The sequence below is a fragment of the Gossypium hirsutum genome, chromosome D13 (genome assembly GCF_007990345.1).
Source record: "Gossypium hirsutum isolate 1008001.06 chromosome D13, Gossypium_hirsutum_v2.1, whole genome shotgun sequence".
Lineage (NCBI taxonomy): Eukaryota > Viridiplantae > Streptophyta > Magnoliopsida > Malvales > Malvaceae > Gossypium > Gossypium hirsutum.
The window spans coordinates 3,653,452-3,668,662 of record NC_053449.1 but is presented as its reverse complement, the minus strand read 5'-3'; the positions used below and the strand labels follow the sequence as shown (position 1 = coordinate 3,668,662).

The following is a 15,211-nucleotide window of genomic DNA, read 5'->3' as shown; positions in this document are numbered from 1 at the left end:
CAAGGACTGACTGTAGCCACTGTAACTCATAAGCATCATTTTCAACGTTGTTATATTCTACTCATGCTGTGGACCTTGAAACAGATCTCTGTTGTTTTAGAGCTCCAAGCCACCAAGTTGTCATTTAAATCTGTGCAATATCCCTGAAATAGATCAGTTGCCATCCTTGTCACTTCCCCGGTCTACATCAAAGAAGGCCACAATAGTCATTTCTATGCATCCCGGAGAAAAGACCAACCCATAATCAAGTGTTCCTATTCTTTTCATAACAACCTCGTGCTCATCTCGAGGAGACTGCAATTACCGCACTACTTTGTTGACACTAGATGAGATGTTTGGCCTTGTGTGACACACATAGAAAAAGAAGTCTAATAATGCTACGATAGAGCTATGGATCTGCAAACAACTCTACCTCATCCTTCAACAATTTGCATGAGATGGTCATTGGCGCAGCACAAATCCATTCCCAGGCTTTTTTCACCTTTATTCCCAAGAAATACTTAAGGCTTCCAAGGTCCTTAAGTGAGAACTTAGTATGAAGTTTGTCAACCAGATCAACAATCACTTCATTCGAACTACCAGTGATTAAGATATCATTTATATACACTATAAGGTACACAATGACATCATTGTCTTTGCAAACAAACAAGGAACAATAAACCTTGCAATGTCGTATTTGGAGGTCTTTCAGGTACTCTTTGATTAGAGAACCGACTTAGGGCCTGTCGCAATACAATGCCATTTGGTGCATACTGTTCAAAACCTGGAGGCTGTACCATGTACACCTCCTCTAAAAGATCGCAATTCGCAAAGGCCTTGTGGACATCAACTTGCCTGATTGACATTTGATTGGCTAAAGAATAGAGAGTAGCATATGCACAGTGGGTTACTTCACAACTGGGCTATAAATCTCCTTGAAAACTTGTCCAAGGACTTGAGAGAATCCTTTGCCTACAAGTATTTCCTTGTAATGTTCAACTGTTCCATCTGCATGTTTCTTTACTTTTTTACAACCATTTGCATCCAATGGGAAATCTATTGGGGGAATCTTCATCGAGGACCGTGTCTCATTGTTCACCAATGCTTTATATTCAGCTATCATCGCTTCCTTCCACTTCTTAGACTATAGTGCTAGATGTCTGTCAGGTGGAACTTCATCGACTTCTACACAATATGCTTTTGGTTTGCACGCACTTGCTTTTCTTATTGCGACCATACCATGTGTATAGACTGGTGCTGTAATTCTGTAAGACTCCATTGCAGCAAGCACATATATACTCCTATCTTCATTGTCGTGGGATGCAGTTAGCTGACCAACAAAATAACCGATAGGTACACTTGCTTATTCAACATTGGCAGTGACATTAGCTGGTTGTGCAGGTGCAAGAGAACCAACGCCAAATGGGAATTGAGGTGACAGTCCATCGGTCTCGAGGTTGCATCAAAAGAATCAATTAGTAACAACCCTCAATTCTAGAGCTAAAATTAGGTACTAAATTGAACATTAAAATTAAAATTAAATATTTATTTAGGATTAAAAAACTTAAGTAACATTAAACATTAAAATCAAAATCAAGTATCAGATATTAAATTAACCTAAATATTTAAATGGAGTTTAAAAAATGGACATGCATACTTATTGATATTTAAAAAAATAAAAATGGAATATTGAAAAAAAAATCATTTTTAAAATTTATGATTGTCCTTATTAACAATGTTATTTCTAAAATTTGAACTTTTGTGATTTTGTTGGAAGTGCAATATGTCTTTAAGGCTCACTCATTATTAGACCTATTCATGGGTAGGTTACCTGCTCAGGCTCTAAGGCCCGCCCAAGACTTGGAAGAGTTTGGGTAAAATATTATGTTCAAAAAATGAGCTTAGACAATAAATTAGACCCATTTAAAATATGAGTCAGATTTTAACTTAAACATTCAAGGTTCGATCTGGCCCATTTTTAAATTTATAATATTTTATATTATGTAATTTAAAGCACATTAAAAAAAATCTATACTAAATATATAATACTACTCTAATGTAAATATTAAAATAATGTTAAGATGATTATATAACAAAATTTAATAAAAAAATGTATAAAATGTATAAGATTATTAAATATTAATATAATATAATATAATATAATTATTTTTTAAAAAGTAATATGAGTGAGCATAAAATAGGTTTGAATTAGTCTTTTGCAAATATGGATTGGTTTAAGCAAAATTTTGAGCTCATATTTCGGGTCAGATCAAGTTTAGACAAGTATAAAACATGTAATATCATGCCTAAATCTAACTCAAAACCGACCCATGAATACCTCTATTCATCACTTATGAAATATATAAGATAATAATTTAATATTTAAATTGATAAAAATATTAATGAATAAGATATATATTTATTGCAAAAACGTTACCGAAAGAAACGGAAGAGAGTTTAAAAGTTACAAGTTAGAAGCCAAAGGTCAAGTCATGAGCTCAGGTTCCATTCCTAAAATGGTTTCATTAGCCAAAAAAAGGAACAATGGCTTAAGGACGCAAAGTGCAGGTGACCCACGCGCAGATTTGGACGTTGGTATCACTCTCTAGAGGAAGACATAATCAAGTAGGCTCTGGACCCAAATTAATGGTGTGGACCTTTTGGTGATTTACATATATTTTCATACGATGGCGAAGTTGATCAAATCAGGTAAAAAGGACAAAAAAAAGAAACGTATGAGAATTGAAATGTTCTTTTCACAATCTATTAAATACCAAACAAATTAGCACTTAAATTTATTCCAATCAACATTTCTTATAACAAATTTGCATTTTAAATTTTATAATTGTTTTGAGGGAATTTAAATTTTATTTTTAATTTATAAATATAATCATAATTAAAATATAAATTATACACATTCAAAATAGAAAATTTATACCAAAGTTTCATATGTATAGTTGCATAAAATTAAAGCTCATGTACGAAATTACACATTAAATCAAAATTCCTGTGTAATTTTGTAATTTGTACCTAAATTTGGCATGCATAATTTACCTGGATAAAACATTAAATATGACAATTATAATATTAAAACATTAATTATAAAATTACAAAGGTATTTTAGTTTTACACTAATCTAATATATATTAACTAGTTTTCTTTGCCCGTGCTATGTACACGTTGATTGCATTATTAATTAAATTAAATTAAATTAAATTAATTTTAAATTTTTTCATAAATTTTGTAATGTTTCATTAAAAATGTGATAATTTACATTAAATTTAATTTAAATAAATGGCATTTTAAAATTATTTTTAAAATTTAAATATTATAATAAATTTTGTCAATTTATAATTTTATATATAGTTTCTAACTTAATTTGAATTATTGATTAGTGGATATAGATTTTTAATTAAATTTTGTGACCACTAAATAATTTATTGTAACATTATTTATATATTTAAAATATCTATTTCGATTTTAGTAGTATATTTAATTTGTAAAAATAGTAATAAACTTAAAAAGATTTTTTAAACAATTTCAAAATTTAAAATGTATATAAAATTGTAATTTAAATTATTGAATATAAGCAAATTAGAAAGACTTATTATGAATTATACGAAAAAAGTTCCTCCACGAATGTTTTCCTTTTTCTATTGCTACATGTCAAAAAAATTTTAGCATTATCATTTTAAAAACTTAAAAATCTCTCTTCCCATATGTATACTAAAGCAAGCAGATTATTTGAATGTTAATAAAATTTTTGTTTTCCGTTCTCTTTTGTTTCTTTCTCTATTTTTCTTCCTTCTTTATTTTTTTAACGTAGTTTCTTTATATTTTTCATTTGTTAAAATTAGTTCAAAAGCTCGCCTCACTCAAAAAAGTTGAATTGTTCAAAGGAAATAAAAATATAGGGACAACTTTTAACAAATAGAAAAATATAGAAAAACTACATTAAAAGAAATAGAGAATTGAGGAAAACAAAAACATAAAAAATTTGCTCAAAACGAAAAAATACGGGGACCGATTGTATAAATTAACCTAAAATTTTTGTTTAAAATAATGATATAACATGCCACGTCAGCTTACCATTACGCCATTAACGGCAATTAACAGCTTAATAACTAAAATATTACAATGCAATAACGTAAGTTGCTAAAACATAATATTTCAGACATAAGTGACTAAAATGTAAATTGAGATAAACAAAAATAAATTTTTTTGATAGTTTAGCAATTATATATTAACATTATATTATACTTGGAAAGCATGAATAAAGTTAGGGGCAGGCAGGACCCACTCTAAATTATTTTAAATTTCATATTGGCCCATATAATAAATATTTAAGAATATGATCATTCTTCCTTTCTTTTTCTAAGCAAGAATATGATCCTTCTTTCACAGTTTGTTTAATTTGACTTTTATTGTGTTTGGTCCTACAGCCTTTTAATTTGATTCTAGCTTTGTATGATAAATGTAGTAATATTACTCAATCAATTAAACAAAAATATTAATATTTTATCAACTTTAATTTTTTTTACAAAACTGAATTTTGTGTTGAGTAATATTAAGAATAAAAATATTTATAAAATAAAATATTGAAAAAAAAAGAAAACCTTAAATAATGATTACGATGAATTGTATCATACTCTATATTATAACAGTTATTGTTACAGCCAACAACCTTTTAGCCTAGTGATAAAAACGTCATATTGTAGACACAAGAGCTTGAATTCGATCTCAAGCAACGCTATTCTCCTTCCTTAATTAAAAAAAACAATTATTTTCATAAACTTTTTTTTGCATAAATGTGGAGAAAATTTGACAAAAACAACAACACAAATTGGAAATAGAATGATTATTATTATTGAGTAGACTAGAAATAAAGTTTTTTTTAATATAGAAATAAAGTTTTTAAACTTCTAAAAATAATATTTCATTTGTGAAATTAAAAGACAAAAGATTATGTAAGAGTTGTGTGACTTGAATCCCGTTTGATCCGACCTAAAAAGTTTGAAGCCACTTATTAAAAAATAAATAGAGAGGCAAAATTGAAATTATATATGTGGAAGCGAAGGTTCGAGGGCTGAACCTTGCTGCAGAAGTTGAATTTGTATATTAGACGTTTTTAAAAACCTCTTGTATTGTTATTTTATCATACATTTTTAAGAAACAACATATAGCCGAAAAAACTTATTGTATTTTTTTTTCAACATTAGTGAACTTCTCTTCATCTTCTCGTAGTTTTTCAATAAGTGTTCTCCACATAAAATTAATTTTAGAATCAACTATCACATAGTTTGATTGGTATAAATATTGTTATAAATGTAAGAAGATGTGAGTTTGAGTGTACTAATATGTATTATCATTTATTTATGGGTTGACCCAACAAGTATAAGAAGGTTTATCATTATTTTTAGTCTCTAAAGTTGATAATTAATTTCACTATGAAACACGTCTAAGGGTTAAATTTTTTTTTTATCAAATTGAACTTAATTACCAAATTCATGGATAAAAAGTAAATTAACCATAATCAAAATACAATCCAGCGGAATCAAGAGGAGATCTCATGATAAGCTAGCAAGGGCCCCTCCGCAGAGAATCAAACGACCTTCTAATAAACAAAGGAAAAGGAGCAGTGCTGGGGATATTTATTATTCTTTCTAAATTATTATCCCCACAAGTTTCTTCCAAAATAAAATAAAATAATGGTCAAATAAAATAATTTATAAACCTTTTTTTCTCTTCATAAATGCACTGATTTTTGCTGTCTTTCAAAGACTTTAAAAAAAAATTCAATATTCTTTACTTTCCTTCAAATCTCTCCAAATCTCCACATCCACCGTCACCTCCGTCGTCCACCGCCGCTACGTGTTTCGATTCGTAATGTGTTGAATGTAAATCGGTACGTGCTTGGATTTGTGAATAATTGAGTTAGGGTTTTGATTTATCTGATTTATTTAAAAGAAGAAAAAAAAATATGGAGAAGTACGAGCTGGTGAAAGACATAGGATCTGGGAACTTTGGTGTAGCGAGGCTGATGCGTAACAAGGAAACCAAAGAACTTGTCGCCATGAAGTATATCGACCGTGGCCATAAGGTTATCTTCTCCTTAATTTTCTTGTTCTTTTCTTTTTTAAAATATTTTTATGATGCATTTTACATGTATCTTTCTATGTATCACGCATGCATGTATGGTGTGTATGTAAGATTTTTTTTTTCGCAGGGAAAAATTAGCTTTTATACTTTTTTAATGAAATCATTGTTGGTACTTCCGTAAAGATTGAAATTTGCAGTTGAATTTAATTTCTTGTTGTTTATTACTATTGTTGCATTTAAAGAAAATTGAGATTTTTTTTTTATTTTACATTTTACCTTTTGTGATAGATTGATGAGAATGTGGCAAGAGAGATTATAAATCATAGATCGCTTCGTCATCCAAATATAATTCGGTTCAAAGAGGTACTGTCATTTGTTATCCGCTTTCTTTCTTTTTTCCTTTTACATTCATGTGCTTAAATTAACCTCTCTCTTTTTTTTTTTCCTTTTTAATTCGCAGGTTGTTTTGACTCCTACACATCTTGCAATTGTGATGGAGTATGCTGCTGGTGGTGAGCTCTTTGAGCGAATTTGCAACGCTGGAAGGTTCAGTGAAGATGAGGTAAGCGTAGATTTCAAAAGTTGGCTATTAAATAGATGCCCTTTTGCAAAAGGGGAAAAAAAGGTGCGGGGACTGAGAATTTTTACCTTTACCTTGTTGCTGGTTGCATTTATTATGTTCCCTTTCCCCTTTTCAATTGATTTAGTTACATGTCTGAGATGAAATGTCTCATCTTATCGATTGAATAATCCTGCATTAGTTTCTAAGTGAGAGATGGACTGCTTGGTGTTTTTGAACTTTCCACAATGATAACAGATTATTTTTTCAGGCCAGATATTTTTTCCAGCAGCTGATCTCAGGAGTTAGCTACTGTCATTCCATGGTAACTAAGATTTAAGATTCCATCTATTACGAGATGTTTAGGTTGTCCTTTTTCTTTTCTTTTTTTTTCTGGTGAGCTTCTCATGTTTTACCTTTTTTTTTACTTTCAGCAAATATGCCATCGAGATTTGAAGTTAGAGAATACTTTGTTGGATGGGAGCCCTGCTCCTCGTCTGAAAATCTGTGATTTCGGTTACTCAAAGGTAATACTCAAAATAGGATTATTACAGTAAGCATAATCAAATGCTTGCGGAAATTGTTGTTTAAGATGCTTCCTTCCGCCCCTTTTTAGTCATCTTTGCTGCATTCAAGACCCAAGTCAACTGTCGGTACTCCTGCTTATATTGCACCAGAAGTTCTTCCTCGGAGAGAATATGATGGCAAGGTAATTTAGTCTTTGTCTACTTTTGTTAAATTGCTGATAGCAGCTTGTTTATTAGACTAGGTTGTTTCAGTTATGACTATCCGCTCAGGATAATTGGTTTTCTGCTAGAGTAGTTGACGCCTTAACATACTGTTCTAAAGATTGACTGATGGTACTTGGTAATATTTTAATAATTTTTGAGGGTGATTATAAACCCGGTTAAAAATCAGTGGCTCCGAATATCCATCAATTAGTTGGAAATCTACTAGTACTGCATTATTACAGGTAGTGCCACTTTATGATGAAGTTTTCATTTTAACGACCATGAAAGAAATAGCATCTGAGATATTTGGCAAAGAGTACCGTTTTCTGAGGTTTAGTAAGTCTTTCCAAAGCAGAGAGGAGATTTTTTATATTTTTATTTTCTGTTTCTGATTAACTTTAGGATTTGATTTCTTTTTCAGATGGCTGATGTATGGTCATGTGGAGTGACTCTTTACGTTATGTTGGTTGGTGCTTACCCATTTGAGGACCAAGAGGATCCAAAGAATTTTAGGAAAACTATTAGTGTAAGTTACATCCTTCCAACCATCCATGTTTTAACTTATCTTCAATCATTTAATTTCTTTATGATTTTTTTAAAATTTTTCGCAGAGAATAATGTCAGTTCAATACAAAATCCCAGACTATGTTCATATATCTCAAGATTGCAGACACCTACTTTCTCGCATATTTGTTGCTAGCCCCTCCAGGGTATGTACTGATGTTACAGAAACTTGTTCAAGATGTGGACAGTTGTTTTTCTCACTTCTCCCATAATTTCTTTTTCTCAATTGGTGGTTATTGGCATGATATGAGTCTTGAATGTATATGTATGGATGTGTGTATTCTCCATCGTTTCTTTCATGTGCTAAAGCACAAGGCTTATATCTACTGTCTTCTACTCGTGCATTGAAATATAACTTTTGGAGGCATGATTGATCATAATCAAAATGACATGTTGCTTGTCCATAGCTAAATTATGAGAGATGAGGTTCTTTTTTCTGCCTATGAAGTGGATGGATAGTAAAACAAGAGTCCCCATTTCTAAATTGGCATTCTTGGAGTAGCTCTCCATAATAACCTTCCATCCATTCGTCACCTTGATAAGCTTGCTTTTCCTTTCTGGCTTTTCCCATTTGGGACTCACTGTTTGAGCTTGTGTTTTCACAGAGGATCTCCATAAAAGATATCAAGAGCCATCCATGGTTTTTGAAGAACTTGCCCAGGGAACTGACAGAGGCAGCTCAAGCTGCCTACTATAGGAAAGAAAACCCAACTTTCTCCCTTCAATCCGTTGATGAAATCATGAAAATAGTCGAAGAAGCGAAAGTAGCTCCTCCAGTATCACGGTCTATTGGTGGCTTTGGCTGGGGTGGAGAAGAAGATGGGGATGCAAGGGAAGAAGATACAGAGCAAGAGGAAGAGGAAGAAGAAGATGAGTACGAGAAGACAGTAAAGGAGGTACATGCTAGTGGAGAAGTTCATGTCTCTTAAAACTTGTTAGTATATGCTTTTCAATTCGAGTTCTGTGTTTAGTCCTTGTGTTCATATGATGTCGGTTTCTACCTAGGACCTGGTGTCGAATAAACAAACTGTAAATTATGGTCTTGGGGCAAAGATGTTTGTGCAGTCTTTTTATGATTGTTTAGGTTGTGTTGCTATTGAAAGTCGGAAGTTGGAAGTACTGGGATTTGAAGCATTACCCAATTGGGATCAACTTCATAATTGTGGGTTGTTAATGTCTAGACTTTAGAGTATAATGGAGGGTATGCGAGTCTTGTAAGCTGATTTCTTTTCCATCTTAAAATGGTATGCCAGAATGTTTGACTCGTTTAAAATTTTACAACTCACCATTATAATATGAAATATCATTTAAATATTGTTACTTGCCTTGTTCCTGCTTATTTCTCACACTTTCCTGCAGCTTTGTTCTATTTTCATGTTGCATATGTTATTTAAGATTTAGTTGTTTTGGATGTACGAATCTAACACACCTACGAGTAACACGGAAAATAGGAATTTGTCCATCCCTTTTATGATTATTACAGAAAAAATCAAGCGATGCTTAAGATAGTCAACATTCAGTTTTTGAACATCTCATATTGAGATAGTTATCTTATCAGAATCAGATCATAAAACTTGTCATGTACTACCAATGTTAGATCCCAATAGCACTTCATGCAACTTCCTTGTTTCAGTCTGTACACATTCCCGATCAAAAAGGGCTGAAACAACGGCAACGCCTTTTAGATTCGATGCGCAGATTTCCATTACAGCACGTGCATTTGACACACCGATTCCACCAATGGCCACCACTGGTAACTTCGAAGCCATGCAAACGGTTTTCAGCCCATTCAAACCAACTGTGATATTGTTTTCCTTGGTGTTGGTTGGGTAGACACCACCACACCCAATGTAATCAGCACCATCAACCCATGCTTGTTCAGCTTGCTCCGGTGTCTTGCAAGAGACACCAATAATCTTTTCTGGACCGAGAAGAGTTCGAGCAACACGAGCAGGCATGTCAGACTGGCCAACATGCACTCCATCAGCATCACAAGCAATGGCAACATCAACACGGTCGTTAATCAGCAGAGGAACTCCATGCAAATGGCAAATTCTAAGACATGCTTTTGCAGATTCCATAAAGTCCTTTGTTTCAGCATCCTTCTCTCTGCAAAAAGTGAAGCTATTTTCATCACAGAAACAAAATCCGCAAACAGCCTTGTGTAGCAGCAGTTCCTACAATCTAGTTCATGATAACCGAGAAAAAAAATACAGCTGAAACCGACCCTAACTGGATAATGGTAGCACCTCCATCTATGGCAGCTTTAACAGCATCGATGATAGATCGGCCCCACCGTTTGTTCATTCTTGAATCTGTAACAGCATACAGAAACAAGTCACTTGGATCAAATGGCTGCTGCCTATGAGAAGCTTGAGAATGACTCTTAAGTCTCAATAGATGATCAAAGGGGCCTTGAGGTCCATTTCCAATATCAATCTCTTTGCTGTAATCCAATGCAGTTTCAACAAAGCGTTTTGCTACCTGCCAAAAGACAAGTGGCTAAGAATGAGAGAGAGCTGGAAAACAGTAAGGCCATAGCAGAGATGTAATTACCTTAACAGCTGAAAGCATTGGATAGCCTTTTGCTACTTCAGCTGCTATAGATGATGCCAAACTACAACCGGTACCATGAGAGTTACGAGTTCTTATACGGGGCGAACGCAGCTCGTAGAAGTTATGACCTACGGAAAGTCGAATTTTAAAGTTCAGTCAGACATCAAAACCATTTAGTTACATCCATAAAAGAACTCATTTGCTGCAAACAATAGCAAAGGAAGGATGGAAACAGTTTGGCTTTGAGGCACAAAATCTAATAAGCCTACCATTATATAAAATATCAACAGCATCTGATGAGTCAGGTAGGTCACCCCCCTTGACAAGCACATTCCTGAAAAAACAAACATTATCAGTACATAAAGTATCTGTTTAACTGTCTGTAAACATGAAGTTATAGGTATTTATAGAACACTTGTCATATTATGCAAATCAAAAGAGCTTTTCAACTCACTTTGGGCCCATATTATGCAACAATCTTGCAGCAGAGCGCATGTCATCCACCGTTTCCAATTGCATACCATTAAGCAAAGCAGATGCCTCCTTCAAATTTGGGGTTATTATGTCAGCCATTGGAAGGAGCTCCTCTCTGAAAGCATGAAACAATAATAAAAACTACTAAGAACAAACCACAGTTCACTTCGGCAAACCTCAAATGAAATGATTGTGCACAACGACGTTTGTGATTTGTGAAGAATCAAAAGGGTATACATATTACTGAATACTAAGAGAAAAAAAGCCATAACATACAGAAATGTGGAAAGAATGGAAGGACCAGCTAGCACATCCCCACTTGTAGATACCATGACAGGATCAACCACCAAAGCTGCCTTCGGTTACCAGAGAAATGTCAACTAAAATTGCACTAAAAAAACACAGTTTCAAAATTTATTTTCCATTGCGTACCATGGACAGGAAATTCCCTGAGCGTCTTACAGAGTGTCTTGACTATGCCAACAGAAGGTAGCATACCTGTTTTCACCTAATACCATAGATGATAAAGCTTAAGCTGAATTATTTTGCAGTTATACCTAATACTAAGGCCATAACTTGGAAACAGTAGTAAGCCCCAATTATGGCTATGAGTTACTCATAACTAAGTACTTAAAGCTCAACATATTAACTATGTCCTACCACATCAACTTGCATATCAGAGAGCACAGACTTTAACTGTTGTGCAACGAAATCCTCTGGTACATTACTTACACCCTGAAAATCAACCAGAAAATTAATTAATCAATGACATAAACATAAAAGATCATCAACCTTAAACATAAATTTGGGGCCGTAAATAAACAAAGCATTCAAAGAACAGTTCATGAGCAGTTCAATTTATTTGGTTTCTTCTGCTTACCAGCTCTGTTGAACCTTGTTAAAGTTTAGATGACAAGTGCATAACCATTGAGGACAAGGGGAGAGCTCGTGAGCAGTTTAGTTTCTGTTCGTTTATTAAGCTCAATAAACAAACATTAACAAAATTTTGAAGCTCCTTTATTAAATGAGCTAAACACGAACAAACTATGGCCGGTTGATTTATGCTCATGAATAAATTTGTTTTTGTTCGTTTAAAGCTCGTTTATTAAATCATATAAAGCTCATTTAAACTTGTTTATTGTTTGATTATTATATATTAATAAAATTATTGTTGTTTGTGTGCTTATTTTATTTATATAAATATAAACATTTAATTATTTTATATCTAAAATATATATATGTATGTGTTTATTCATTAATTGTTTGTTTATTATTTTATGAACATTGTTCCTGAATATGTTCTTCATGAACATTTTGTTTAATTTTCACAAATATGTTTGTTCAAGAACATAAACACATAATTTTAAATAAATGAACATGAAAACATTTTGAAATTATTTACAAATACAGACCTAACACGAACAATCTTAAAAATGAACATGAACAAAAATCTGGTTGTTCAAGCTCCGTTAATTTACAATCGTACGTAAATTCAACAATAGCAGCTAATCCTATATTCTCTACACATATTCTACAAAAATATGAATCTTTTTCTATACAATCATTCTCGTTCTCTTTTTCAGGTTTCAAATGATGAAAAGTCTTCAAGCCAACGAAGCAAGATGGTCAAGAATTCATCAAATAAAGAAAAAAACCAAAATTCGAAGTATTGAAAAAAAAAAGAAAGAAAAAAGAAAAGGTTTGCGAAGAATATAAAACCTGAACCCCAACAGTGTTCTGAGCAGTGAGAGCAGTGATAACAGTAGAACAATAGACTCGACGAGCAGCGCAAGCCTTGAGATCAGCTTGAATTCCAGCCCCAGCACCCGAATCAGAGCCAGCAACAGTCAAAACATGTGGGGTTTTCCTCCTCGAATCATCGCTCAATGTTGAACCACCCTTCTCCTGCATTGCTACAAAACCTTGCGACCGAACAGAACCCTCTTTTCTTACAACAATGGAAGGTAAATTCGAAACTCTAAAGTTGTTAGTATACCCTTTTGCATAAGCATGAGTAGGAGTTAACAGCAGATAATTCTGAAAGAAAGGAAAAAGGAATTAGATTGTTAGTATCAGATTCCGCAAATGCTTATCTTCTACCACTGCAAATATTAGAGTTTATGAGTTAGAAAAAGGGATTAAAAAAAAAAGGATAACTTTACCTTGTTGGCCAACGAGAGAGTGGAGAGAAATGTAGCAGAGGCCATTTAGAAGAGCGGTAGGCGACTTGCTGATTGAAAATTAGATAAAATATAAATTAAAATTAAAAAACTTATTTTACATATCATTGTCTGCTGGGTTTTTTTACATAAATAAAAAAAATTAAAACAATACTAAAATAATACAACCATCTAACAAAATGGTACTAACAGTAAAAAAACCCTGGTCGAGGGTCTGCCACAGGCGGCGCCTAAGCCCGTATTTTTCTTGTCTTTCTTTGTTTTTAGGAAGTGGCAATATGAAGGGTCAAAATAAGACTTTTTTTTAAGCGATAAAATCTGAAAATAAGAAAAATACAAACAAATGGTCAAAATAAAGTTTTTTTACTAAATTTATATAAAAAAACACACTAAAATAATAAATTTCAAACATTATGTACTAAAATAATATAAAATAATAAAATACGGAAATAACATATTTTTTGAAAGTAATAAAATTTGAAAATAAGAAAAATACGAACAAATGTCCAAAATAATGGGTTTTTACTAATTTTATATAAAAAACACACTAAAATAATTGGTCCATGTTGAAAAAGTTTCTAATTGGTCCTTGTTCAATCTCGGGTCAATTTTAGAGCGTTTGTAAGTTCGTATAAGACTTGAGAGAGATTTTAAATTGTATCAAATGATTATTGTGACTAAATTTTGGTTTGAGTTTGTTGTTAAACGTTTGTAATTATACTATTCTGCGCCCTAACATTCCGTAACTCGGATCCGATGACCGGACCGGGCGAGGGATATTACAATTACAATGTAAAAATTTGATACATTTCGTTAAATAATTTTGAATATCACATTTTCTTTGGTATTTGATATATATGGAGAAAACCCTAAGATATTATTTGAATAATATATTAAATATTTGGAGAATTTGATTAATTAAATGTTATTATTAATTCATTTTGGTTTTCATGTCACCGCTTTTTAATATCATATTATTATCAATTCAATGCAATCTTCTTTATTCAAATACGAATACTTTTGTTCTCAACCATTCATAGCTATATTAAATTTAGTCATCAAAATTTACCTATTATGCAAATTTGATAATAATTATAAAATATATAAAAAATAAAAAAGATTAGAGATAAAAAAAACAATTAAGTTATTATAAAAAAATTTCATCTAATTAAGTCATTATTGACAAAACAAATCAATTAAGCCTTTACCGATACATTTTGCCGGGGAGTCAAAACACACTTTCAATGTTTATTTTGTAATTTACAATATTATTTAAGCTTTCGATTGAGTTTGTATCACGAGTTAACTGGACATCAATTCAGTTAAGGAATTCATGAACACATCCTTTGGTAATTAGAATAAATTATATTTTAAGGGCATTTCAGCCTTTTCATTGGACACCAACCTAGCTAGGGAAATTATAAAAACATCGTTTCATAATTAAAATAAATTTTATTTTTAAGGGTATTTCAATCTTTTTATTTTAACAAAAATTAAATAAAAATATGCATATAGTAAGAATTGGACCTGCGCCAGTTGGATTAGTAAAATTTTAAATTTACCAGTCAATCATAACTTCATTTTAATGTATTTTATACATTTTTATTTTAATATGCAAATTTATCATCTCCATCAGTTGTATATGTTAAAATGATATTAGTTGGTTAATGTCACAAGTTAACTTGACACTAGCTCACAATTGAAGACAAAACTATTTATAAATAATTATAATGCATTTAGTATTGTTTATCTAATGTATTTGATGGTCACTAAACTAACTATAAATAGGACTAAGTCAAGTGCACCTATCGAACAATAGTATAGTTATGGTGAGTAGGAAATATCGTATCTACGAGGACTGAAAGTACTAATAATTACCGTTTTTTCTATTATTTAGCCGACAAATTGGAGTAATTGTTTTTAATCTAAATTTACTAATCTAATCTAACTAAGAACGCAACAGATAATAAAATAGGAAAATAATCAAAGATAACCAATAAGATAAACAATTCCCAGGAAAAAATCTAACTAAACTTCGCCTATTATTATGAATCTGAATTAAACAATTT

At 31.9% G+C, this 15,211-nt stretch overlaps 2 protein-coding genes across 3 annotated transcripts; one reads left to right on the top strand and one right to left on the bottom strand.

The window, feature by feature from the left end:
- Positions 1-5,622: 5,622 nt before the first annotated feature.
- LOC121225615 (serine/threonine-protein kinase SRK2A) lies at positions 5,623-9,252 on the top strand. Its single transcript, XM_041109998.1, has 9 exons — positions 5,623-6,079; positions 6,367-6,441; positions 6,539-6,640; positions 6,909-6,962; positions 7,072-7,164; positions 7,254-7,346; positions 7,790-7,894; positions 7,980-8,078; positions 8,538-9,252. Exons 1-9 carry the CDS (start codon positions 5,960-5,962, stop codon positions 8,859-8,861), a joined length of 1,065 nt encoding a protein of 354 aa, XP_040965932.1. The 5' UTR covers positions 5,623-5,959; the 3' UTR covers positions 8,862-9,252.
- A 116-nt stretch (positions 9,253-9,368) lies between these two features.
- On the bottom strand, positions 9,369-13,305 carry LOC107920644 (thiamine biosynthetic bifunctional enzyme TH1, chloroplastic). 2 transcript variants are annotated; one of them, XM_016850451.2, is made up of 10 exons: positions 13,125-13,305; positions 12,682-12,999; positions 11,623-11,697; positions 11,395-11,470; positions 11,239-11,314; positions 10,943-11,077; positions 10,758-10,822; positions 10,489-10,616; positions 10,160-10,416; positions 9,369-10,041 (listed from the first exon to the last, which is right to left on the bottom strand). In XM_016850451.2, exons 1-10 carry the CDS (start codon positions 13,167-13,169, stop codon positions 9,510-9,512), a joined length of 1,707 nt encoding a protein of 568 aa, XP_016705940.2. In that variant the 5' UTR covers positions 13,170-13,305; the 3' UTR covers positions 9,369-9,509. The 2 variants fall into 2 exon arrangements, with proteins under 2 accessions (XP_016705940.2, XP_016705941.2); XM_016850452.2 differs by having other exon boundaries at positions 10,166-10,416; positions 13,125-13,273.
- Positions 13,306-15,211: the final 1,906 nt, after the last annotated feature.